Source organism: Orbicella faveolata, unplaced genomic scaffold (assembly GCF_042242905.1).
Source record: "Orbicella faveolata isolate gen_17 unplaced genomic scaffold, um_ofav_v1 contig_24, whole genome shotgun sequence".
In the NCBI taxonomy this organism is placed as follows: domain Eukaryota; kingdom Metazoa; phylum Cnidaria; class Anthozoa; order Scleractinia; family Merulinidae; genus Orbicella; species Orbicella faveolata.
Genome location: NW_028301552.1, coordinates 19,966,441 through 19,994,366, shown reverse-complemented (window position 1 = coordinate 19,994,366; position 27,926 = coordinate 19,966,441). Strand labels below are relative to the sequence as shown.

At 38.3% G+C, this 27,926-nt stretch overlaps 2 protein-coding genes and 1 pseudogene across 3 annotated transcripts; 2 read left to right on the top strand and 1 right to left on the bottom strand.

Annotated features, from left to right (window-relative positions):
• Positions 1–177: 177 nt before the first annotated feature.
• Positions 178–1,114, top strand: LOC149110811 (uncharacterized; annotated as a pseudogene).
• Positions 1,115–4,405: 3,291 nt separating this feature from the next.
• LOC149110810 (uncharacterized) lies at positions 4,406–6,123 on the top strand. Its single transcript, XM_089291198.1, has one exon. The coding sequence runs from the start codon at positions 4,534–4,536 to the stop codon at positions 5,641–5,643; it is 1,110 nt and encodes a 369-aa protein (XP_089147324.1). The 5' UTR covers positions 4,406–4,533; the 3' UTR covers positions 5,644–6,123.
• A 3,484-nt stretch (positions 6,124–9,607) lies between these two features.
• Positions 9,608–27,046, bottom strand: LOC110044087 (uncharacterized). Of its 2 annotated transcripts, none has more exons than XM_020749608.2 (13): positions 26,670–27,046; positions 23,307–23,472; positions 22,228–22,405; positions 19,880–20,109; positions 19,313–19,364; positions 18,844–19,052; positions 17,143–17,255; positions 16,580–16,610; positions 16,185–16,230; positions 15,896–16,004; positions 15,720–15,777; positions 11,963–12,020; positions 9,608–11,531 (listed from the first exon to the last, which is right to left on the bottom strand). In XM_020749608.2, the coding sequence occupies exons 1-13, from the start codon at positions 26,672–26,674 to the stop codon at positions 11,500–11,502; spliced, it is 1,287 nt and encodes a 428-aa protein (XP_020605267.2). In that variant the 5' UTR covers positions 26,675–27,046; the 3' UTR covers positions 9,608–11,499. The 2 variants fall into 2 exon arrangements, with proteins under 2 accessions (XP_020605267.2, XP_089147307.1); XM_089291181.1 differs by lacking the exon at positions 26,670–27,046 and adding an exon at positions 26,154–26,230.
• Positions 27,047–27,926: the final 880 nt, after the last annotated feature.

Sequence of the window (27,926 nt, the reverse complement as noted above, 5' to 3'; positions counted from 1 at the left end):
CATAAGCTTTAATTTGATATAGGGGTTTAGGTATCTACAGCTTAAACTGCACGCGTAACATCGCTTGCGCGCGAGACACCCCTGAAGGTATACTGTAACGTTAAGCGGTTCCGAGTCATTTGACTCACTTCTATTACCTGCTAGATTTGGTTTTCTATATAAGCTACTGTTGGAATAGTTTATATTAACTTTTGCAATGGCCAAGAACGAATCCAAGTCACCTGGTATCGGTTCCTGTATGAGAGCCGATGGTTTGAAACTAAATTCTGTGGTACTCGCGGAGCACCTCATTCCCTCTGAGTTTGAAGACAGCAAGCTTGTCGCAAGACCAGCGAACGAATTGTTCAAGCGTTACACAGATTCCTCCGCCAAAGATATGACAGCCGACACTTTGAAAATGAAAACTGTCTTACTGGCAAAAAACTTACGTCCTTCTAAATTCAAAGATAGCAAGTTTGCGAATGAATTGATAAAGCCTAACACAGATTTCTCCGCCAAAGATATGGTTCCTGCTTTGGGTTCCACGGACAGCGTTTATTCGCTAGGAGATTGCGGATTGTTTTCCGCCATTATCACAGCCTACAACAACCACTGGAAACTACGAACCTCTCCAGATGACTGGTGGTTCAGTGTTATCAAACGAGTAGCTTGCGCCATCGACAAAAACGCCGAGAAAGAGTCCGTTTGTAAGATGTTCGTTGATCACGAAGGAAAGAAAACCATCCAGGTAGTAGTGCCCGATACAAGCATCTATACTGTCGACTACAGCTGGTTCTTTGATCAAATAGCGAAGGAGTACAAGAGAAAGTGAAAGTACCTGAGTTCGTGGATGGAATGACGGCAGACAAAAGACCTCATTGATATTGATGAGATGACAAGCGGCCTGGTTAGCGTTCCACTCATCGTCGTAGACCCTGTCCGCCGTCTAAACGACAACGCCACACTTGTAGCAGGAATGCTGGGCTTCAATGTCCACACTGATGAAACCAAAGAGTTGTCTGTGCAGCCATTCCAATGCTGGTCTCTTCTGCTCTCTGAAGACTCGCCATTTCGCTAGTAAGCTACAGCAAACGGCGTTATCTTAAGAGGCAAATCAAATATTTTGATAGTTGAAAGTACGGATGCGGCAAAATAGTGACTGTAATAATAAGCAAAAGAAAGCAAACATCAATAGAAACTTTGAACTCAAACTGATACAATGAAACGGCGGCCATGCTAATGTACCAGGCCTATCTTACGGGAGTTGAACTTTTTTCCTATGTGAACAATTTCTTTTTTATGATAAATTTGAATAGCTGCTGGCCACGTGAGAGAAAACGCTCTATGGCGCCAAGACGAAATGCGCGTTTTCACATGACATCATGGCAGCCATATTGGTATTCCAAAACAATGAGACGGCGGCCATGTTGGTGTATCAAACCAATCCTTTGATAGTCTTGTCGAGCTCTTTTCTATGTAAAAACCTACTTTTGTTCCAGTTAATTTGCTTGAATAATGGCCAGGTGAATGGAAACGCCCTATTGTTGAACTGCGTGTGGTTTTTTTAAAAGGTAGATTGTTCGCGTATGCGCACTAGACTGCTAAGTTACAATTGCTTTCTATTGCACGACCTAATTCCTCCGCTATTATTCTTTTTATTATTAGATTAATGTCAATCGTTCAGTAGCAAAACACTAATCGACTAATGTCTCATATCTTTCAAATTTTCTCTGCGTTGCCTCGATCGTTAAGGAAAAATAACTGCGTCATTTAGCCATTTCGCAAATAAGCTACATAAGACTTCCCAAACGGCGTAATTTAAAGAGCCAAAACAAATAGTTTGATAGTCGGAAGTTTTGTTAAATTAAATTGAACAAATGCAGCCGATTAGGGACTGTAATAAGAAGCCAACAAAAAAGCGAACTTTAATAAATAGACACTTTGAACTCAAACAATCCAGGGGGGGTATTTTTTTTTTTTAGCAATATTGGACTCTGTGGCTTGAAATGTTCGATCCCCAGGACCACTCAGTTTTATTAACTTAATCCTCACCGGAAACTGGCCGTAACTTTGGCGGGTTGTATTCCTGGTTGGTTGAAAAGGTGGCTGGCTGGGACACTGTTACCTGGAAATTTATTGAGATGTAGGAGTTCCAAATTGTCACAATTTTGCTGGGAAATCTGTCATCGCGAAGAAATATTTTAAGAACCAATACTTATTTTTTGGTTACTTCGTGGCCTTATAATAGTGCCAGATAAATTCGGACAAATTAGCTCGTGTTTTGCCCTTGAAAAACACAAAAACGCCAGAATACTTTCATGCAGTAAAAGTGTCAGTTGCTTATTGACCTTATAATTAAAACGCAACCAGAGAGCGCTAGCTTATCATTATCAACCTGTACCCATAGGCAACTAGTACACGCTGAATTTTATCAGCAATCGAGGCACGCTTTTCTAAAGTTTTTCTTATGACACATCGAGGCAATTCGTAGTCTTATTATCGTCGATAGACGCTGCAAGTTGCCATAATTTTTTAGCTCACAAACGCAAATTTAGACAGTTTCATTTCTAAAATTTTGCCGTTAACAAATAGATTTAGATTGGGATTTTGGTGTCAAGATAGTTCACTTGTTCACAAAAATAATTAATGAAGTATATAGCCATGATCTAAATTTAGGATAATGATGTTCAATAAATTGTCAAATTAACTGTACTTACGTTGATTTTTGATCCTATTAGACTGGAGGACCTGTAAGGCTATCGATTATAGATTAAGATCGATTCACCAGATATCTTGTTCAATTTCTTTACATGTTTGACATGTATGGATATTTTTCCACGTTTTTCGTGAGAAATATGTGAAATGCCTTGTTTATTTTAGCTTCAAAATTGGACACTATAACATATGTACATCATGACATATATTACGGAATGATACAGTGTACAACTACAGCCAAGCGCCTATTAAGTGGCCACCGATGAAGCGGCCATCTCTTGTTATGCCAGTGATCGAAGTCTCTAAATTTACGTCTGTAAAATACTGTAAATAAAACCCCTATTACCCGGCCACCATTTTTTCATCCTGATTCTGGAGTTCTCTATTGTCCTTACCCCTTTTAATTTTAAAATGCACGTAGTATGACTTTCTTTTGGAAAAGACGATGACAGACAACCTGAGTCCTAACTGAAGTAGAATTTGACGATTGATAAAAACATTCTAACACACGTTTATTATAATTGTCTAGACGTGATTCCATTTTCACAAAGCAATTAACCCAGTCTAAAAAATATTCAGAGTACACGAACGTACGATGACCGGCCTGGTTAGCGTTCCACTGATCCTCGAAGACACTGTCCGTTGTGTAAAAGACAACGCCACACTTGTAGCAGGAATTCTGGGCTTCGCTGTCCATGCTAGTAAAAGAAAAGAGTTGTCTGTGCAGCCATTCCAAGGCTGGTTTCTTCTTTTGCCTAAAGAATCGCCATTTCGCAAGTAAGCTCCAGAAGACTTTTCTTCAAATAGAGTGTTTTCACATGAAGTCACGGCAGCCATATTGTCCCAAAACAATGAAAGGGCAGCTATGTTGGTGTCTCAGGCCACTCCTGTGGGAGTAAAAAATGTTTCTATACAAACACATTCTTTTGTCACAGTAATTCTGAATGGCTGCCGGCCACGTGATTGAAAACGATTTATATTGTTAAGACGAAGAAATCACTTTAACGTGACGTCATGGCAGCCATATTGGTGTTCCAAAACAATATGAGGGCGGCCATGTTGGTGTACCAAACCAATCCTTTGGGAGTTGAGCTTTTTTCTTATTTAAGCGATTTCTTTTGCAGGCTCCGTGAGTAAAACCGGTCTATTGTTGAACTGCGTGAAGTTTTTTTTTTAAAGAGGATAGTTCGCACATGCCCACTAGACTGCCCTGGCACAATTGCTTTCTATTTTCCGGTCTGATTCCTCGGCTATTGCTTTTTATTATTATAAAGTGATTGATGTCAGTCGTCCACTAGTAAAAGAAAAAATAACCGCATCATTTAGCCAGTCCAAAACGGAGAAATATTTTGAATGAATTATACTGGCAGGAAGCTAGCTAAAAGAAAGAGCAATAATTGATATTACATATTACTATCAAAGCACTGAGATATCGCACTGATGTCGTAAATCTTCCAAATTTGATGCACGTCAGCTCGTTATGAAAAACATTAATCTCGCCATTAAGCCAGTCACACAAGGAAAAATAATTTGCATGAATAATAATCGCAGGAAGTGTTTTGCACTTAGCTTTCAAAGCAGATATCAATGAAAGCTATGATTCCAACCTACAGCGAGTCTGACTCGAACTCAAATTAGCCAAACTAATGAAAATTATGTATCACAAACGTCAGTGACTGCGATATCAGTAAATTATGATTAATGATCATGACATAACGAAAACGCACCTGCCGCTCTTGTCAACGTTTAAGCGGTTTCTCATTTTACTCGCTTCTATTGCCAGCTACATTTGGTTTTCTATCTAAGCTACCGTTGGAACAGTTTATATTAACTTATACCATGGCCAAGAACGAATCCAAGTCACCTGTAATCGGGTCGTGTACGACAGCCGATAGTTTGAAAGTAAATTCTGTGGTACTCGCGGAACACCTGAGTCCTTCTAAGCTTGAAGACAGCAAACTTGTCGCAAGACCAGCGAACGAATTGTTCAAGCGTTACACAGATTCCTACGCCAAAGATATGGTTCCTGCTTTGGGTTCAACAGACAACGTTTATTCTTTCGGAGATTGCGGATTGTTTTCTGCCATTATCACAGCCTACAACAACCACTGGAAACTACGAACCTCTCCAGACGACTGGTGGTTCAGTGTTATCAAACGAGTCGCTTGCGCCATCGACAAAAACGCAGAGAAAGAGTCCGTTCGTAAGATGTTTGTTGATCACGAAGGAAAGAAAACCATCCAGGTAGTAGTGCCCGATACAAGCATCTATACTGTCGACTACAGCTGGTTCTTTGATCAAATAGCGAAGGGAGTACAAAAGAACATCAAAGCACCTGAGTTCGTGGATGGAATGACGGCAGACTTCAGCACCACAACTGCAGTGCAGAGGATCGTTTCACAGATTACTTTGATGTATTCAGTTCAAAACTATTTTCGTTATAAATTGGTGTGTTTTTGTGGAATCCCTGCAGTGGAGATGCTAGGCACTGAAGACGACTGGAACAAGTTACAGTCCAAACTGAAGGTACTGCGGACACTGCTTGAACCCATAGAGAACGACCTTGGCTTGTCATCGGAGTGGTGGGATCTTGTGGAAAAAGTGTTCCGCGAATTGCTGTCTACTTACCAAGGAAGACCAGATAAAGAATGGTGGAGTCATATTATCAGCTACCAAAACAGGTTTGGGTCAGGTGAACGTGGTTTCAGGGGCTGGATTACCGACTTTCTGGAGGGGACCAAACGCCTCATTGATATTGATGAGATGACCAGCGGCCTGGTTAGCGTTCCACTCATCCTCGAAGACCCTGTCCGCCGTGTAAAAGACAACGCCACACTTGTAGCAGGAATGGTTGGCTTCACTCTCCACAGTAATGAAACCAAAGAGTTGTGTGTGCAGCCATTCCAAGGCTGGTCTCTTCTGCTCTCTAAAGACTCGCCATTTCGCTAGTAAGCTACATAAGACTTCCCAAACGGCGTAATCTAAAGAGTCAAAACAGAAAGTTTAATAATTGAAAGTTTTGTTAAATTAAAATTAACGGATGCGGCAAAATAGTGACTGTAATAATAAGCAAAAGAAAGAAAACTTCAATAGTAAGACACTTTGAATTCAAACATACAATGAAACGGCGGCCATGTTGGTGTCCCAGGCCAATCCTGTGGGAGTTGAACTCTTTTCTTATGTGAACACTTTCTTTGTTATAATCAAATTTGAATGACTGCTGGCCACGTGAGAGAAAACGCTCTATAGTGCCAAGACGAATTGCGCGTTTTCACTTGACGTTACGGCAACCATATTGGTGTTCCAAAACAATGGGACGGTGGCCATGTTGGTCTACCAAACCAAACTTTTGATAGTCTAGTCGAGCTCTTTTCTATCTAAAAACCTACTTTTGTTCCAATAAATTTGCTTGATTAATGGCCAGGGGAATGTAAACGTCCCATTGTTGAACTGCGTGTGGTTCTTCTAAAGGTACATTGTTCACGTATGCGCACTAGACTGCCGAGGCACATTTGCACGACCTAATTCCTCCACTATTATTATTTTTATTATTAGATTAATGTCATCGTCCAGTAGTAAAACACTAATCGACTTATGTCTCATATCCTCCAAATTTGCTCTGCGTTGCCTCGATCGTTAAGAAAAAATAACTGTGTCATTTGGTCATTTCGCAAGTAAGCTACATAAGACTTCACAAACGGTGTAATCTAAAGAACCCAAAAAAGTAGTTTCATAGATGGAAGTGTTGTTAAATCAAATTGTACAAATGCAGCCGCACAGTGACTGTAATAATAGGCCAAAGAAAAGCGCACTTTCATAAATAGACACTTTGAACTCAAACAATCTAGGGGGGGGGGGGGTATTTTTTTTTTTTAGCAATATTTGACTCTGTAGTTGAAATGTTCGATCCCCAGAACCAGTCACTTTTATTAACTTAATCATAACCCGAAACTGGGCGTATTGTTCGTGGGATGTGTTGCTGGTTGGTTAAAAGGGTGGCTGGCGGGGACATTTACCTGGAATTCACTGAGATGTAGGAGTTCCAAATTGTCACAATTTTGCTGGTAAATTTGTCATGCATCGCGGAGAAATATTTTAATTAAGGACGGTGCCTACTAAATACAAAGGTTTTTGCGCCAGGTTAGGAGCACGTGGAAAAAGTAGATCTTTGCAAAGGCTATTGAAATCCACAAGGAAAGATTGGGGTAGCGACACATTTTATCGAGATAATTAGCCTTAAATCTCAACAAAAATGTTGACATAGCATTTCTCTGGAAAAAAGAAGGAAGGAATATTTCTTCACAGACTTCATTAGAATTCGCCTTTACACACAGAAAAGCAAACACATTCATAAAGATCTTGAAATTGCATGGTAAATGGTAATTGGTAAATTGCTCATCCCGATTTTGGAGTTCTCTGTTGTCCTTACCCCTTTTAAGCAGCCATCAAAAATTTAAAAAAAATCTTAGATTTATTTTCTTTTGGAAAAGACGATGACAGATAAGAGTCCTAACTGAAATAGAATTTGACTACTGATGAGAACAATCTAACGCACGTTTATTATGATTGTCTAGACGTGATTCCTTGTTCACTAAGCAATTAACCCAATCTGAAAAATATTCAAAGTACACGAACCTCTATCAAGGAACCACCTCCATTAAGCGACCACCTCCCATTTCCTCAAGGGGGTTTGACTGTATACCTAATATCTCTCCCTGCCATAAGGCACTTAAGGCTTGGACATTCTCTCTCCTTCCATTCACTTCGATTTGTTGCCAGAATTCTAGAAGGGATTGGAACGGCTTAGGGAGAAGGGAGAACGAGGTTAAACCATTTCTACGTTTCTTAGTGGTCGATAACATTTAATTGCCAATACCAAATAGTTGTCGACATCACAATTTCTAGTCTGTAAAGGGCCCTTAGCTATCTTTAATTCAGTTGTTTTCACACCCTCAGTGCGACGTCATGCAATACAAAGCAACTATGTCACACAACACTGCTCAAGAGCATTCACTTTATTGAGGAATAGAGGAAATGGACCTCACTGTTTGCTTGAAATCGTTTATTCTTGTTTGGATATGATTCATTCCCTAAGATTATGGATGTAATGTAAACTACATATATAAAAAAAGTTATAGTGTTGTTGAACACAAAAATAATTCCCTCAAAGTACTGTGGAACGTACGTAACCAAAAGTTGATTTGTTATGAAAAGTGACTAAAACGTTACGCACTTGATCAAACAAGTAAGGGATATCATCACCGCAGGGAAAGTTGTCTCGATTACTTTATTAATTCTTCTAACTAGTACTGTACGAAATGTATGGAGACAAGAAAGGAGAACTTGTAATGTAACATTAAAACCAACACCATTGAGACCCATAAGTCTCATTTGTGCTTGGAGATCAAATTATAGTGCAATCTTTGGCTACATCAGGGGTCTTTCATATCCTAATTAGCATGCCAATTGTGTTGTTCCAAAAATTATCCATACCCCTGCCATGAAGGGTACGTTTAGTTTGACCAACCTCCCTCACCCCCAACCCCACCCCCCAGGCACAGATCTAGGTGGAGAGTGCAGGGGGTGCACTCCCCTACCTGAGATAAGAGTCAGTTCCGCCAGCCTTAGTGGTGCACCCCCTCTTAAGAATGATCCTGGATCCGCTCCTGCCCCCAGTCTCCCTGGAAATTCCCGTTCCTTTAAAATTTTGGTTGTTAGCCCCCCACCTCTCCCTTGCAATTTCCAATAACCCTCCTTGGGGTGGGTAGGAATAGTCTCTGGAACAACAAATTATGGATGCATTATGCCAAAACAAGCATTCCAATCATTCCCTTGCAAATCTGGAATTTCATCATTAAATTCATATTTTCATTCTTAGTCATGCTAGCTTGTTGTGCATACTTGAAAGTAAAAGGCAACATTTCAAAATTAAGACGCAAATTATAATGTCAACAAAGACTGCCCAATAAGTGACACAGCTTTCCCAGGCCCTCAGGTGTGCAGGTGAACTAAAACAACTCTGGATAAACATGCTGTTGGGATCATAATTCAAAATTCCCCCAACAAGTGCAATGTAACTATATGGAGACCGAGGGGGCAGGGGGGGGGGGGGGGGAAGCACTCAATTACAACATGTAAACTACAACAGCTCATACATTTGGTTAACTACATAGGAAAATAAATCAAAAATAACATTCTCATGGACTGGAAACAATAAAGAACTCTATAATTATTGATCCTACATAACAATCACATCGAAACAAACTGAACAGGACAACAACACACTAATGATTGTCACACTTAAGAAAATGTCAGACAGAGGCTGAAGCTTAGGCAAATTTATAGTCCCTCATTATGACGAATAACTCACAGTGGAGAGCTAGGTTGGGAGTGGCTTCTGGTGTGAAAACAGAACATTGAGGAGCTGAAACTGCACCTGAATCTGTCCTCTCCTAAACCACTTACATTCTTTTTAACCATTAGATGTTACTACATACAGTGTATAAGACAAAAAGTGCAAGCCTTTCTGACAAATACTAAGTAAGTAAAAATAGAAACTATTTATGGGTTCAAAATCTCCATCTGCCTTAACCAACACTAACATAGTCCAATAGTGGCATTCCATGCAAATAAGAAACTCTCTTACTCTCACAGCCCAAGTGTCATATTGTTACTACATTTTGCTATCTCAAGGCAATGTATCACTCTGTAAACCTCCCTCTTACCAATGCTGCCACATTTGTATGAGTTTTTTTGGTAAGTAATAATGAATATTACAAACCCAGTAAATCTTGAACATTTACAAGAGGCAACAGTTGCTGAGAAAACTTTTGTCAATGACTATATTCATCTAACTTGCCCGTTTAACAACAGCCACCCCCACCCAGTCCTATTTCAAGTACAGTCTTATCAGTTATTGTACAAAGTTTTATTTGTCACTCAACTGTTACTTTCATAATATTGTTTTGTTATGTTATAAACCTTCAGTTACATGTAACTTATAATCCAACGCAAGTCTTACAGCTTCTGGAAAGTTTGGCCCTTAGGTATTTAAGCTGTGACTAGTTACTTGAACTGGGCAACTTGAAAGACAACAACAACAAAAAAAAAACAGAAATAACAGAGATGGCAGTCTTTTTCATAAACAGACCTATGCTGAGAAAACATCCAAACAATATGCTTTGTAAAAAAAAAAAAATACAATTTGAAACCAAGTGAAGGAAATTACAGGTCTGTTTTACTCAAATTCACTGACTACTTTACAGATCCATCTTTGGCAGGAAATAACCAGACCTAATTGAGATTATTACAACATTAACTTCTTTAACTGCTTGAAGTTTAGGATTGAAATCCACCAATCAAAACTTAAAAAAAAGGTACGAAGTTTCTTGAATACACCTTATTCCAAAATCGCAGCCAATTTATTATTCTTTTGTTTTCATGTTAATTAGCCCTCTTTGCCTCATCAACACGTACAAAATACAAAAAAACTTTGAAGTGAAAACGAGGCAAAAGGGCTAATTAGAATGCAAACAAAAGAACAATAAATTGGTCGCCATTTTGTAATGAGGTGTATGAGAAGTCTGTAACATACTTTATTATGATTTGCTTATGTTGCTCACTTAATTAACAAATAACATTGATTTATAGTCTGCATGCTTCAACCCTGGTTATTGGCCCATGTGTAAAAAATTTTGCCATCCTTCATTCTCTCAATAAATGACACTGTTACCACCAGAGGTTGTTGTTGTGTGACGTTCGTTTATCTTTACTCCAGCTGCATTTGTCATGGTGTGCACCGCACACATGAATACTGATATAGCTAGGAAATTAAACCACTTCAAGAAATCAATTTGTGAGTACATTTGTAAGCATTGAACCATTTACCCGACAACACTGTGGTTAATTTTATTTGAAGCAGCCCAGTTCAAGTAGTTCCAGTCTATTTTATCTCCTCCTGTTCTAGTAATCTCACACTCAAAACATTTTAACCATGTTTTAACTAAACAGCTTTTAAACACGTCTATGCTTTCATGTGAATATAAAGCTAAGAAATTTTTTTTTTATAAGTAGATCTTGCGTGACTGAGTTCTTCAGGTACAACAGACTAGCCTTTAATTTAAATTTAAAAACTTCCTATTACAAGATCAGTTGTATCTGTAGGATCTGTTCACATGACAGCAAACAAATCTGTTGAAAATACTGGGGTCCATGAAACAATAAGATCATGTAAAATGAACATTGGAAGGCCTGAAGATGCATGTCCAAGTGAACTTCTCTGCTCATGAATTTCAAGTGTTATCAAGTGGAATTATTATTCATCCTCTTTTCACATTACTTGTGATCTAAATGCATAAAAAAGTCCAATGCCTCACACTTGAAAATAATATTAAAAAAATAATAATAATAACACAAAGTACATCAAAAGAAATCCCAGCTCGCATTAACCTGTACAAAGATATTTTGCTTTCACTCCCGATGGTCTACATTTATAATCTAAGTGTTAATCACCTTGTCGCATTAACATACATGTTAATTATTTACCAAGTGTTTAATGAGGCACCATTGCTTTTATTGTCCTTCATTACAGGCACTTCCCAAGGAAATTACGTCAGATAATTATTTCTATGATGAAGCATAAATTTTCTACTTGATATTAAGTCAACTGTCTGGAGTTTGCTCACAGTTTTGTCCTTGACATTTTTTACGATGTCACAATGAGGAATAAAAATCTTATTTCATTCCATTAATCACAGGTTCACCCTTGATTTAATTACATCTTAAGAGGACTGTCTCCAGAATCATTCACCGAAGTCGTGAGATTTCTTGTCTCACAGCTGCAAGAAAAGTGATAAAAGTGCTCCGTAAGAATTGCAAAAATCATTTTGATATGGTATGGAACACCAAACAAAATTAGCTTTCTCAATTTTCAGTTCTCTTTAATGGACCCTAGTCAGTCTCCACCATTTTCAATGTCATTGAAATTATTGATTTGCATGGTGAGGTGAAATCTTATTGCTCTACTCTACTATAAGTCGTGTTCCCGAAAGTTTTTAATTATCTTGAGTAGTTTCACAGTGATATCTTTCATTTCGACATGCTCCGAATAAAATATAATAGCCAAACTCTCGTATGTAAACTAAAACAAAGGTGTGGCTGACTAGGGCCTTCTAAGACATTTAATGTAAAATTGCATGGAGACATGTCTGTTGTCTTGAAAAGGATTTAGGTACAAATCTCTTGTCAGTTTTTTTCTATGCAGACGTACCTTCAATTATTTCTCTTTTTGCAGCATCCAATTCTTGTCTAAATTCAGCAAGCAATTCCTGAAAAAGAAAACAGGCCACTTGTTAGAGAAAGAAAACAGACTTGCAAAGTATTCCAATCTTGTCCAGTCCAAAAGTAGATGCACAAATCTATAATTCTCAGACTCATTAATAATTCATCAAGTTTAGACAAAAGAAATCATGACCGTGAAGGAGGTTCCTCAGTTTTTGTTTTGATTTAGGTATATCCAACACGAAAGACCATGTTTGACCATGTCTCCAAACACCTAAAAGCTTGATCTTTAAGCACTGAATATATACCAGTGCTGGAAATAATTTTTCTCCTTTAACAGGACATGTGTCCTTTCAAATCTTCATTTTAGTCGGACATCTTATCAATTTGACCGGACACTAATTTGCATAATTGATTAGCATAATTAATAAGCATAATAAAATTCATTGTCATACTGTAAAGATTTTTAATACATATCGTTCAACACTGTATTTAAATTTGATTTATTTATCATTTATGATGATTATATGACTTAATCTACAAGACGACTGCACAGATCTCTCCTGGTTATCTCCTGATTGTATGTTCTTCAAGCAAACCTGGTTTCCTATTGAATTTTACCATTAAAGGGACACAGTCAGCTTTAGGACCACACTGACTTGGACAATAGTTTTCTCACTTTGATAAAAGTTCACCTCAACCTGAAATCAAAGTACATCTAGAAATCCACTTCAATCTTTGCAGTGTTTTTCTTGATTTTCAATCGTTCACTGAAAAACCTGTTTTTGAGTGTGCTTTCGTTCAATCCTATGATATTATTTTCATCATATTTGGTTAAAAACAGTATGGATTGCGTCCCTGCGATATGCAAATTAGATATGAAATGGTATCTAATGCGCATATGCACCAGCTGACTGTGTCCCTTTAAAGCAGAAGCCCATCACTAGGAGTGTACAACTACCCCAATTATTCCTGTCCTGGTGTTTTCACAGACCGATCTATTTTTAGTTTGAATTTACCACGAATTCAGCCCCCCCAGGAACCTCAGTGACCAATCACAAGCATGGACTTTATAATTTCACCAGAAGATTAGGTCGACATGTCCATCTAAGGCCGCCATTTTTCTCCTTACTGGTTCGAGCTCATATAGACCAGAACTGACCTTTTTCATGGGAAAAGAAGCCTAAAAATAGACCGTTCTGTAAAAATACCATGACATAGGCTTAGTATGGGAGTCGCAGGCTCCTAGTGATGTGCTCCTGACCAAAGTTGACTCAAGGGTACAAACATGAAGTGCTAACAGCATATCGCAATGTACGTAGTGCATAATAGGGAGATTTCTGAAGAGTATTTTATTTGGCAAGTACAGGAAAGATGAACACTTCTGCTTTATGATATGGCAGAAGCCCATAATGGGCTCCTGGATATGGCTGAGACTGTCAGAGTCAAGGGCCTAAAATTAAAAAAAAATTCTTGAGTCGCCATTTGGCAACTAAGTGATAACAATCAAGTAGGAATTTTACTCAGAAAAGAACTCAATGCATAAAATCTGTAAAGAAAAAATTTTCAAGACTTTTTTGGGCGCTAATTTTGTGTACGTAGCTAATGTAATGTCTCTGAAGGATTCATGCACTTCAAGAGACACAATCGGTAGGCATACATGATGTACTCAATGCTCAAGGGTTTGCAATGCATTATAGGACAATTTCAAACACAAGCAGCCATTTGCAAGTTTTCCGATGTGAGGGAATCCTTTACAGTAAAGCAAAACGATAGATTGCTTTCTTTTCTTACGCTGAATGCTATAGAAGCAAAGGTCTTTCACTATGTAGTTCTGGAAGGACATAATGTCTGAGAAAATAACCGTTATTGATCGTCAACACAGAGAAACGTAGTCGCCTTTATGGTAGCCTTTGAATGCAGACGTATTTTCGGCTGTTGACCAGAATTTTTGGCTGCCAAAGATGAAAATTTTAGCCATAGTGGCAACTGTACCGGTCGCAATTTCGAGCCTTTTAGCAATGTATCTAACCAAATTTTATGGATGGACAATAACTTGGTGTTGGTAAAATGTTCAGACATGATGTCCGATGACCGACTGTTATTTCCAGCCCTGTATACACTGCAAAATCTCAATCAAACAATTGAATAGTCAGTTAGCCCATCACTCAAACCATCACTAAGTTATACAGGCAGTCACAAACTTGACATTCTAATGCATGTGTAGCACAAAAGGCATACAGGGTGGTAGGCAGGCAGTCATTGATTGCAACATTTTGATTTTTTTCAGAAAGATGACCAAGGGGATCATTTAATACTTCTCCCTAAAGTAAATAATGAACCAAGCAATGTACTACAATTATTTCGCAAACAATGCATAGTTACATTTTCATTAATTTGTGAAGTTTATCTTCCTCGAAAATGATCTCATAAATAAAATAATTAAGTTACAATTTGTAAAAAATCAATTGGAATTGACAGTGGCACTTTCCAGGCTCTTCATCCACTATTTCATATCTAATTATATAGCTCTGTCGAAATCCATTATTCCCAACAGACCTATTTTTTATTAATTTTTGCAAACTGTCCAAATTTAAAGTAAATTGGATAGTTTTTGCTCGAGCGTTTAGTTTAGCTTTAAACAAACTGTCCAATTTGAGAAAAATGTGGATACTTTCCATCAACCAATGAAATGTCAAGATAAATAAAAGAACTGAGTATTGGCCAATCAGGTTGTAGCTATTATCACTGCCATCAAACATCATCGAGCGATTGTAGCTCGCTAAGTTTTCTTATGTTTTGATAATGGCAGAATTTCCCGACTTTTCTCTCCACCTTTTTGACGTCTAAACTTTCAAATGAAGTCTTCAGCTAGGTTTCCAGAGATAGATGCTACTGATTTACTCGAGATGAGCGAGAATAATCAGAACAAGAACACTCAAAGAAGCAAAAAACCTGTGTTAAAGTGTTTGACCTGTGATGTGCTGAGCAAAGCGAAGTGAGAAATACTGTACTTTAGGTGATAAAATATTTGCCTTGTTCCTCTGTTTTTGGATCCTATATAATTAATAGGTAATAGGACCAAATGCTTGTCCAATTTGGAAATAATTGGATTCAAAAAATTCCTCGGACTGCCAAATTGGACGATGCCGTAGGCAGAGTCCAATTTTGGCTGTCCTCAGAATTTTTTTCATCCAATTATTTCCAAATTGGACAGCATGTAGTCCTATTACATATACAAATTGGAAATTTGAGTATAATTCTGTTTTTTTTTTTGTTTTTTTTTTTTTGTTTTTTTTTTTTTGTGAAAGGAGAAAAACCGGAGAACCCAGAGAGAAATCCTTGTAGCAAGGCAAGGGCCAACAATTAAACTGAACACACTTACGATGCTAAATACAGGATTCAAACCTGAGCCACATTGGCAAGGCTGCACTCTAAGCAAAATTGCAAGGTGCCAAAGGGTTCTCATGTAGGAAATATTGGGTGCCCACTCTAACAAGTTTTCATAAGAATGAAGTTAAACAAGTCGCCCAAAGACAAAACTTGGCCGCCTGAGGCACCTGGGCTCTGCTAGATGACAGCCTTGATTGGCCTCTGTAAATCCGGGTGCTCCTGATCTAAAAAAATTTTCAAGGAGTTTTCAAGGCCTGTGCCAAAAATGAGGCATCTTAAAAAAAGATAAAGCTTTCAGTTCCCTTCCACCGAATGCAACTTACATATGTACTACATCCTAAGATCGGCCTTACCGTTTTTAATTCTTCTAGCTGGTCGTTGCTTAATGATGATTCACTCTTGCTATTTTTCCTGCAAAACAAAGTGCACTTAATTTTGGTTGTTGAGTAGTCAACTGGAGCTAAAATAAACCAATGATATGATTATGATTCACACAAATGCCAATGCAGTGGCAGCAAGTCCTCCTTACCTGATTCCTCCATTACTGGTTGGTTTAGCTGTTGACAAGAAGTTTGTCTTGACATTGTTGTTTCCAAGAGCTGGGGCTACTGGAGGATTGCTAGCATTTGAGCGAGGACCTGTGCAGAGACGATCAGCTAATCATTAACATCTTCAACTCTGGTTTAATTATAAGTAGTCCAGGTTGTCCACAACACTAGTTGGATTCACTGTATGGTGCTCTAAAGCAAGACAGGTTACTTTACATTTTTATTTGGCAACCACAATACCTAAAGTACAAAAAGGAGGATCTTACTCACCAGATGGCAATCTTTCTGTTCTTGTTTCAGCTTCTTCCTTTACTGGCTTGGGATTAAAATGTGAACAAACACCCAGCATTAACAGTGAAAACCGCAATCAAAGGCAACCTTAAATGACTCATAAAAATACAACTTACATGCAAGCAAAACAGTCATCATATAATTATGTATTTCACAGTCTAACTTAGTTAATATACAACACACAAACCCTTAAAAGTTCTACCCTTCTTTGCACAACACTGTATGGGACCAACAATGGGACAAGGAAAGAGGGAATATAGAGGATTTTTTTGGACTTAAGCCTGAACATTACAGTTTACTTGTGTCAGAACCAGTGGCACCTCAGCTGGTACATGAAGCTGTTAGAGGCACTTTAAAAACACAAAATGTCGTACCTCCACTTCTCTGCCTTCCTCTTTTGCTTTTCTACAAGGAAAAAAAACAGGTTAAATTCAGCAGTGGAAGTCAAGACCATTTATTTTGCATTAACTCCTGTACATGCAAAGTTAAAAACAGTGAATGTATGAAAACAAACATGGTGTGAACCTAATAACAGCCTGAAGAACATCCTGTGGATTTGGTGGCCCAGACTAAAAATGCAATAAGGAGCTTTAGAGAGGCACCAGTAAGACAAAGAGCTTAGGTTGGATTGGCCAGAGAGCCCCAGAGTAATTAACCCACAGGGGAAGCATGATAGGGAGACCCCAGCCCACCTGGAGGTATACAAGAATAGAATGGCAGAGTAGGAGAAGAGACAGCTTACTAGGCACAAGGCAAAAGGCACTGCACAACACTAGTTGTTCCACCAGGAACAAAGAAGACTACATGTAATTAATATGAGTAAGGAAGTAATCAACCGGCCTCAAGAGTCCTCATGGGCCCGATGAGGATGAGTGAGTGAGTAAGTAAGTAATCAAACTGAGTTAGAAGTCTTTATTGTATTGAAGCAACAGCCCACCTTGCTGCGAGCTTTCTTTGCATTTCTGCCATCATGTCCATTCCACCACCCATAGCCTTGCCACCACGACTCGTTGAATTAGCTCTTTCATTTCTTGGACCTTCACTCTCTGCCTGAAGAGTCAGGTAATCAAAGTCAGAACAAAACATTCACCAGGCTTTAGTATAAATTTCAAATGATTTTACAAGTACATAACAATTATATTACAGGCTTTTTTTTCATGGCGGAATGGAGTACAACACTGCAGAGACAAATTCTGCTGCAGATGTGAGTAGAAGTGACTATACTGTACACAGATAATATGAGTGGGCCTGAGTGATAGTGTTAATTTCAGCTGTCCTTTCTGGTCACTTACTCCTGAGAAAGACATCTGAAGCAATAAGCACTGGCAATCTCATTTCCACTGTTTACATTAATCAACAATGTAAAACAAGATTCTGTTGAGGCTATCCACTTTATGAGTAAAAGACTGCCTGAATAAAGGATTACATGGCACAGAATTGTTTCTGCAGTAGTAAAAACACATTTCATAGTATTGGAACCAGTTGCATACAATATGCTGTACAGTATTGTTCAAGACATGTTCTTTTTAAAAAGAAACAAAATATATAAAAAAAGATACTTTAGTCCATTACAGTGTCAATTGAAGCTAACAAACAAAGATAAAAGGCCAATCAACAGGTTTAAGGTGGCTTACTACATTTTGATGGAATATAACAAAACAACTTGAACTCTTTTCAAAAATGTTCCAAGATGTTTTGCCTTTCTCTATTTACTGCTTGCTTAAGTTCTTTGCCATTCTATGTGAAACTTGAACAATTAAACGTCAACAAATGGCCAAAATAAACAACTGAGTACCTAAGGAGAGACTGGGTACTAGTAGGTTAAATCATGTTTTTCTCAAAATCTACCTGTATGAACCCACCTCAAATTTTCAGGAATAAGAAATTGGCTCTGATTTAATATTCACCCAAAGTAAAATAAAAACCTGTTAGACAGATTTTTTGGAAACTAAGAAAACGTGAGATAAATTCTTACAGATTTTTTTAAAATGTTGGCTTCAAACGTGATTCACCCCTACAAATCAACTGTGAAAATTTTATCATGGGTTGTACGGTAGATTTTCGAGCAATCCTCGATCAAAGACAAGCTTTTACAACCTTGGACGAGAGTTGAATTGCACATGCCCTTTCTTTAAGCACATGCTCATTTGACACCATGTATCGCGTGCAAGAAAGCAAGAGTAAATTGGCACTCTTTTACCGGTTGTTTATTAAGCTTTTTTTGTCATATTTTTTTGGCCCTAGGCTCTAACACTTGTTTGAACAGAGTTTGAAACTATTGCTTCGTATACCAATTGAAAGTGATTTAACAACTTTCAAGAGCTGAAGTGGTTTTCTTTTCCTCTTAGGGTCACTTCCATCATTTTTGCATGCACGATTAATACTGACGTCTGGCAGGCAATCGTAGTGCGCACTACTGAGTCCCCGAAAAACTCTAGAAAGCCACCTTAAGCTTGATTATTTAAAAATTACTCTGACCTGCACTTCAAAATTTTGCTGATTACAGGCAAGAAATCCATCTTTATGGGCACTACAAGAACATTTTAGTTTGAATTCAGTTTGAATTGTTTTCCAGAACATCAGTGACATCATTTATAATAACTCATTCTGTTACTTAAAAATTTCAGCTCACCCTTACCTTAGCTGCCTTCTTTAATTTTGCTGCAGCTATCTGGTCAGCTAACGTCCCACCACCCCCTCCTGGTGCCGGAGGAGGTGGAGGAGGTGCAGGGGGTCCTCCGCCTCCTGGGACAGGGGGTGCTGCAGGAGGAGCAGGTGGGGCAGGAGGGGCCGGGGGAGCCGGTGGAGCAGGTGGTGCCGCTGGCGCAGAAGGAACATGTGGTGCACCTATCAAAGATGAAATGAAAGTATATTGATCAGTAGACTGAGTCAAATCCAAGTCAGCTGCAAGTCCGAGTTCCTTTTCATTACAAAGTTACTGAAGCAGTGTAAAGACATAGGATTCCAACCAACCCAGTAGTTTTCAGGAGTCTTTTGGCTTTTTCACAACAAATTATTTTTCTAGGTAACATATTCTACTTTGATTTGAAGCTGTATCGAAAGTTACATGTCACTATTACATGCATCGTGTATATGAATCAACTTACTCTGTATGACTGGCTGTGGCCCAGGTGATGTTGATAAAGAGGCGGTGCTTGACTAACAAAAAATACATGTAAAATATTTTTTAATCATTAGCACAGACAGTTCCATTAAGCACTTACTGTAAATCTGTTTCAACAACATGAAGAGTCTAGTAACTAGCAGCTCAAGATGAGCTGCTCCTGTACATCGTATAGGAACAAATTAATAAACTAAACAACAAACCAAAATTATGCAGACCCTGTGTGACCACCTGTGTGATCAGATCATGAACATGAAAATGACATACAGATACACGTACATGTAACTAGCAACCCACTGCAACTTTAGAAACCTGAGGAGTGTTGGGGATTTTCCAATGAAAACAAATCAGTCACTCAATTCCAAGGCCTAAACTCTAGTAAATACATGTACATGTATCCTACAAATGATACTTAAAATGTAAGTGTCAAAACCTTCCCACTGAAGCCAGAGGCGAGTTTTGAACAATTTACATCATCACTTCTATCATTGAAGGGTGTGCAGATCATGACAAACTGTCATCAGTTTGTTAACCGAGACTCAATACTTACATTGGGGCTTTCTGTCTCCCGAGGGACATCATACTGAGGGTGGTATGACCTGTTGTCTGGGACAGCTGAAGGAGCCATCCTGCCACGTGAGTACTGATCATGAGCATCATAATGTGTCTGATCCCGAATCTGTGCAAGCATTTCATCCTGCTCATTACCTCTGCCATTACTTGTGTGTGACGATGGCATAAACTGCTGCTGAGTTATTGAGGGAGACTGTGGCATTCCAGCTAAAAAGAAATTGATATGCACTTTTATTGTACATAGAAACTTAATTGCCTTATTAGCAAATTCTACAATGTTTCACTTCAAGGCAAAAAGTTCAGTATCAGTTTTTCACATTAAAGTTACTGGCATGGAATGCAGTCTACCAGTAAAGAACGAAGTCAACAAATGTAATCTGGATATATTTTTTATCTTGCCATGTATAAAGTACCGCTCAGAACTAAGCGAACCAAAGTTCCTGTTGATTACACGTTAACAAAGCAAAGGGGTTAACACGCGTGCGCGTTTTGCTGCGTTAGACTGCGTTTTGACTTCGCGTTATAACGCGTTTAAGTAAACGCATTAGTATGTATGAGCTTGGTTATTGTTCGTTTCTTTTGTTACTTTGTGAAAGGAAGTTAATGACCTTTTCTAAAGACAACATTTGGTAATGTCATGTGTTTTCAAGGAGCAGACAAGTTCTACAGTTGTATTTCTTTCATACCGGCTGAATATTGCAGCAGTTACCTACATATCATTTTATTTTGATTCATTCAACCACAAATAAAAATCCAAAATAGAAACTTGGCATACCATTGAAAGCAACACAACAATATTCCAATTCCAGTCTCATTTATGCAATTTGTCGCTTTTGTCCCTCATCTTGTGGAGAGTAAAATTCAATGCTTGGTTTGCAATATCTCTTCTCAAAGCATGTGTGTCTCCAAGTCCCAGATAAGCTCGAAAACAACTAATGGAACAAAATTGTTTTGTTTGACTCCTTATGCTATGCAATAACGGTGAAAAAAGGAAATATCAAGGCATCAAACATCTCCTGTAAAATTATCGCCAGGGGACTGCATATCTGTGAGAGACACTGTGTAAACACTGGAAACAGCAATGGACATCACAATTTTCATTCATGGCTACTTTAAATAATCCTGGAAAGAAATTTAATTGGGGCAGATTTTGATTACATGCTAGGTAACCACTTCTGAACTGTGAGTTGCGCATAATGCAATCAACAAAGTAACGTTTTAAAAGTTTAATTTTCATCAAACTTCACCTAACACTTGATATTATAACCCGTGTGCCCAGAATGTACTTGTTTCAATCTTTATCAAAAATTTAGTTGGAGGACGGCTTACCTGGGCTCTTGCCCATGGGTAAGTGAGGAGAGAAAGTTTAATATGCTTCCCCAAGAGGAAAATGTACTTGTACTGGAAGAGGCCTGTGTTTCCATCCTCATGTAATTTACAACTTTCTCCAGTTTTTGAGTGCCGGGTTAAATGAAATTGTCTAGCTTTCAATCTGTTGTTTATTTTGTCGATGTGTGTGCTGCTATTAATGTCCATCTGATACAAAGAAAATTTTGGTGAGTATGAATGCCACGCTTGATTTGAGAACAGAGCTTATATGCCAGGTAAATGAGTTCAAATTTTCAGGGGAACTAGCGATGGTTTGATGCGAAAGCATTCAAAATTTTTTGTCATCTTGTCAACATCGGAGCATCTTATTTCAGTGAAAGAGGTACAAAGCTGTATTTTGCAACTGCTCTTGTTAATTCCCTGTGTTTTGATTTGAATTTTGCCTAGCATGGAATTACTAAACATAAATCACACATTTGTTTGAGCTGTAGTCTTGCTTTGTTCGCCATAACAATGCATCACAAAAGGAACATTGGTTATGAATAACAAAGGCTAATATGTTGGCAAAAACACACAGGCCATTTTAACATGCTAGGGGTGCGTTAAGAACGCGCATGCGATGTCTGTTTAGTTCTGAGCGGTACTGTAGAAGAAAGCTACCAAAAAGTCAATTTCAGTGAGCTGCAAACTTGTCACATACTTGTACTTAGTCATGGTTTTGTACAGTTCTTATTAATTGAAGTCTGCTAACTTTATATTTTGCACCTTGTAAAAACATTACTCAGTGAACACTAGCAAGAAAATGTATCCAATTGTTTCAAGATAATTCTTGACAATTTTTTGAGTACTTTTAACTCAATATCCGATTCTTGTGAGAATTACGTATCAAGTGTCAAGTCACAATTGTCTGATATTGTAATTAGTGATAGAAACTAATTAAAATTAATTATGTAACATTTTGCTTAATACTCTCATGTTAACTTTCCACTTTCATACCAGAGCCACCACTCCTAAGGTTTTCCAAAGCAGTATTTACAGCCTGTCCAAAAATTTGGGCATCTTCTTTGCTTGGAAAATTCAGACCATAGACCTGTCTCTGATCTCTCCATTGATGAAATGTCGGAGTTGCTTCATTGTATTTTAATCCTTTTGCCAGTGCACAATTTATGACAACCTAGGGTTAATATGCACTGTTAGTAATAACCTCTTGAGGATATTGTATGAGATTCAGCCAGGAAGAACATGGATTTATAGATACATTCCACACACGTGCAGAGATGCCAGTGTTACATGTAGCAAGCCCAAATCTGGGACATAACCATGCAATTCTTTGTGAACATACAGTGGGTTCAGGTCGGGCATTTAATGGTCTCAGTTGTGGCATTAAATTTTGTTGATTTGATTAGATTTTGAGGAAAATGCATTGCTATGTGGGTAATGAAAACCTCATGTCTGAGAAAGATGTGCCATGACAAGTGACAATGTAGCTGGTACACAGGAGAAGTCACACTTATCTCCTCCTCTTGATCTTCATGTAAGACATTCAGTGACACCACTGAAGGAGAGGAAGAGCCAGACAAGTAATTTGATTCTGTTCTAAGATTGGGTTAACGAGTGACAAAGTACCTTTTCCTAGACAGAGCATTGCATTTCCAACCTACATGTAGTAATGTCTGACATTTTGCTTTACAATACAATCAATCAGCAAACACAGTGAGCATGACAACTGAGAGAGTAAATGCAGGAAAATCCACAAGCCCCAGGCTCTCGGAAGAGACTTTCTTTGCACACTGTGCCATGCTAAAACTACCACTGATCCAAGAAGTAAGTCTCTCAATTCAACCATTAAAAATGCCTCAAACATCCCAAATTTACCCAAACTGAATGAGACATTTCCCAGATTTAGCCCAGACAAGAGTGAATCCTTCCATTTCAAACGAATTCCATCAAATCCACTAGCAGGAGATTTGATTACTGGTCTAGGCGACTGGGAGAAATTTTTTGTCTGTAACTGGGAGAGTTGTCAGGCATGCAAGTAAACATCAACAACATTTTCAACTGCTACAGCAACATACCGTATGATCTTGAACTTTTCTGCCAACTATTCTATAAGTATTATTAACTGGATGGTGATAAACATGGACTCTGGAGATTCCCGACGAGCCACCTGAGTGTTCCCATTCTTTCTTGTCATTGTTGTAGAGCATTACAGATGCCCGTGCCTGGGCAATAGACTGTTCACTAAAATGAAAGAACAAAAATAGGAAGCAAACTGATGAAATTAATGGCAATGTTAAATTGAAGCCTCTAGCATGTTCACTGGAAAAAAGTTACCCATCCTGAATTCCCTCCCCATATGAAATTAAAACTATAGGCTACATGTACAATATAGTTTTCAATTTGAAGATAGCAAGTGAGTAAGTACTAAGCAAATACTTTATTTAAATAGGGTTTACACCAAATTTTATACATGTAGCCAAACCTAACAAACTTGTGGCCCTCTGTAATACTCACATTGCAATTTCAATAGCACCAAAAATTAAATTAATAAAAATACAAGAATGGATATAACTATATAACTATAGAATTATCCAATGTAAAACCTGGTTTTCACTAGGACATGCATGTAAGTACAACCACAAGCATAAGCATAAGCATAAGCATAATTATGGCACTGAGGATGACTACAACACAAGCATAAGCACGTACATGTATACTGCAGGCACTCACTGAATGGATAATTGCCTTATTTTCTGTTCTATACCTCCTTGATGCAGGAAAACAGGATGGCGGACTTTCACTTATGCTTATATATGCTTAATATGCAGCAGCACATTCTCACTTGACATGAGCATGAGCACAAATACAAGAAGAACAAAAATTTGTGTTCAGCTTGTGCTTATTGCTTCTGTTGTAGGTGTCCTCACTACCATTGTGCTTATGCTTGTGCGTATTTCATAAATGTAAAAAACCCAGCTTTAGATTTCAAGGTTAGAATTAGATGCAAATAGTACTCAATAGGTAGCTGTATAGAGTGGTAGATTAAGGTTTTTAAATATGGCATTCACATAGTGTGTGTATCAGATGTTTTAGACCTGGTGTCTCAAAAACTAAAACCTACAATCTAAGACCTACAGTGTATGACCTAATACCCCATCCAAATCTCAAAAACTAAGATCCTAAGAGCCCCTTCGTATCTCAAAAACTAAGATCCAAATACCCCCTCCAAATCTCAAAATGGAGCTCACTGCTCACTGTGAAACCATTCATATGATAAAGGTTCCTTTTGTTGAAATCAGACTCATTTTCAAATGAGTCGTCGCCAGACAACTCTTATAAAAATAATGATATAAATTGCCTTTTCGTATTATTTAAAGGGTCGCAGAACTGCACTCGAACATAACTAGATTAATTATCATTTTACAATACACAAAGACAGCACACTCTTACGACAAATAAAAACAATATCCTTCTACTACATGGACTGGAAATGTGCATACAACGTGTATCACTTAGTTATTTAAACAACTCTTGAAGTTGATAATGGTACATGTAAATTATTTAACCACTGCAGCAAGTTTGTGAAGCTGACTTTTAAAACATTAGCCATATCAGCTTCCATAAGTTGCTTCAAAGGTTAATTTACCCCTATTAACTTCAAGTTAAGAAATAGCTTCAGTAGCCCACCAATACAGCATAACAGTTTCTAACTTTAAACAACCACATGCATTGCAAATAAAATGTTTGTGGCAAGTTGTCATATTTCTGAAAATATGATGGAGAACTATAAAAACTTTAAAGTTAGATTTATGAGATTCCTTCTCCACATTTTTTAACTCAAAGTAAGGTAGAACAAATTTATTTTGGCATGAGTCCAAATCAGACAGAACGAGGTATCTTACGACAATACAATGTTTATACATCACTGCTTATTTACATAGCAATAGACGGTCCATTCTTAGCCTCAATATGGCACTACAGAAAATTCCATTCATATATCTAAACACAACACGTCCTAACACACTACCAAATCCTAAAAATATCAGTCAGATCTTGTTTTACAAGGAAACTGAAACGTTGACAGGGAACGTTTCGACGGAAAAGAATCAAGAAAAAGAAATTTTGTCTTGTGATTATCCATAGCTCGTCGCTATGGATCATCGCACTTACAGGAGATAACATCTTGAGATTTGCATCATTTTAAAAGTCATCTACCAACAAATTAATTTGAACTGAATAAAATACGGCTTTATATACTAGAATATCTTGGCAAATCTAAATAACAGCTATCACGCCACTGGCAAATGTATGTTGTTTATCCTTATCGATACGTAATTGCCGCCAGCAGGGCTAAGAAAATGTTATTATATTTCTGCTTTGAGTGTATCGTCGTCAAAGGAGGCATGTTAAGACTTGTAGGACATTTGCCGACGAATATCTACACTACAGGAAGCTCGCTTCTCCACCAAAGCTGAATATTACAGCGAAAAACTGAGATACCGTAAAGCTATGAAATTCAAGAGCTCGAATATTTTCAGCCATTCGACTGTTTTGCCACAAAACCCAGCTATGTTTAGAAATAATTTGGCATTCCAGCTTGCTTTCTTTTGAACACGATAACACCAAAAGGCTACCTAAACAAAAGTGACAAGTTTATAAAATATAGATTACAAGATATCACAAGGAAGAGAATTTGTAAAAGCGAAACCCAGTAAGCTTACAAACTGAAAACAAAACCCCACGTACACGACGAAAACAATGATGTTGTTTTCTACACTATGATAAACTGAACTCAACTGGTTTTGGGAACTGAAAATGTAATATGCCCCAAATAAGACGATAAAAAAATGTTTACATCTGCTCCCATTCAGTGATTAACCGTTCGTTAGCAATTCAGCTGGCTCGAGTGGGTGCATGCTTACATTGTTTCCATTCGTCCAGAAAACAAGAACATGGAGGGCAAACTTGATCCCCGATAAGTCAATGTAATCATGTAATCCTAACAAAAGTATAGCAACAACACGTAAATATATTTCTTCAGATTACTTCCTCATAGCCCCCTGCCAAATCTTTTCTTTATACTTTATACAAAGCCTACCCCAGGGGCACTGGAGTTCAGGGGAATCCAACACTAGAATGCAAGACTTTCGAAGCGATTACATGTTCCAAATGCCAATGCCGAAGCCATCAATTGCCAACAAAATAAGACCGGTTTGATCAATTGATGGTTCGAAACGAAAAAAAAAATCGTCATGTATTAACCAAAAACAAACTAGTGGGAATCACAAGTCCATTATAGAAAAACTTATGGCAGAAATATTTGCACTGTTTTGACGAGCTGACTGGCTGTTATTGGGAATGTTCGACCGACAAGCGATCGATCGTCTGACATGTCAAGTCGAAAGTAGATCATAAGCCAATAGAATATGGATTCTTACCTCATACTGAAATATGACAATCAATGATTATCGTTACAAGGCAATTGAACTATCCAATGCTCGACCAAACGACTGTTATTCCAAAACTGTTCAATGAATAACTTGGAAGATTGGGAAATTCAAGCTCGGGTATTTCAAAATCGCCGCACCCAAACTGTTCTTTCCCTGGAATTGGTCGACTGCACTCGACGGGGATGCCGTCTAAGTTCCGTGATTAAGAAATAAAGGTCCACGACAATTCAATAGAACGCCGATTTGAACGTTCACTTCCGAGAATTGGGCCACAAGGAAGGCATGGAAGTCTTTCTCTTGTGGTGTATTCCACCGGATATGCCCACCTCACACTGCCGCCATTGCCGCCATATGACGTCATTCGAAACTCGCCCCAATCTACAACTCGGGCGCAATCAGAGCCTAACCACGTGATTTCTTGTTTGTTCCGCATACCTGGGGAGTCACTGGGTGCTTACCATTTGGCAAAAAAAAATTTCCGAAAATTTCGGTTGAAAGTCAAATGGAACAGAGATTTTTCGGAAAATCCGTTCTGAAATTGTAGACTACCTCCAGAGGTAGTCCTCTTTTTCCGTTCGGGATGGAACGGCGGAATTTGCTAAATATTCCAGTTTCCAGTCTCATCAGCCGAAAACGATTACGAAAAAATCCAATAGACTAATTTCGATATATTAAAATTCAGGCTAAAACAATAGACCTCAATAGGAGGCTCTGGGGGATAACAACAGAGTTTGTGGGTTTATTCACCAGAGCCTCTTGCTGATATTGTGGTAGGCTGAATTTTAATATATCGAAATTGGTGTATTTCAAATGGTAAGCGCCATCTCGTTCGTTGGTTTGCGGATTTTGGAAAAACCCTTACATTGTTCAACCGTCATCCCAACCCGTTCATTCTGACAAATCAATTGTAAGCACCCACTAACTCTTCCATTGTTACGTATACGAGGTTACGAGTGATGGGTTTTAAATTTCGCAGACGTAGAGGAGTATTATCCAGTCCCTGAACTCTCCCTTCCCCGCGCGCTATATAGAGGTTGAACCCAGGCTCTAGAAGAGAGAGTCTATCTCCTCTCGCCTTGTGTTCAACCCCTATCCAAGGGAAAAGCCATAGGAACTCGGAGGTCGAGTTCTGGTATTGGACCAAGAGGGGTACGGGTGCGTAACGGGGTGCTAAAGTGGCCCTCAACCATACGCCTAACCCAACCGAGTAAGGAAATTGAGCAAACTCGAGGAAATTCTATTAAT

Coding starts and splice junctions, on each gene's coding strand:
- LOC149110810 (XM_089291198.1), top strand. CDS start 4,534: ATGGCCAAGAACGAATCCAAGTCACCTGTAATCGGGTCGTGTACGACA.
- LOC110044087 (XM_089291181.1), bottom strand. CDS start 26,224: ATGATTACATTGACTTATCGGGGATCAAGTTTGCCCTCCATGTTCTTG. Junction 16,611..17,142: donor CAAAGAAAGCTCGCAGCAAG/GTGGGCTGTTGC, acceptor TTTTCCTTGTAG/AAAAGCAAAAGAGGAAGGCA. Junction 11,532..11,962: donor AAAAAGAGAAATAATTGAAG/GTACGTCTGCAT, acceptor CTTTTCTTGCAG/CTGTGAGACAAGAAATCTCA.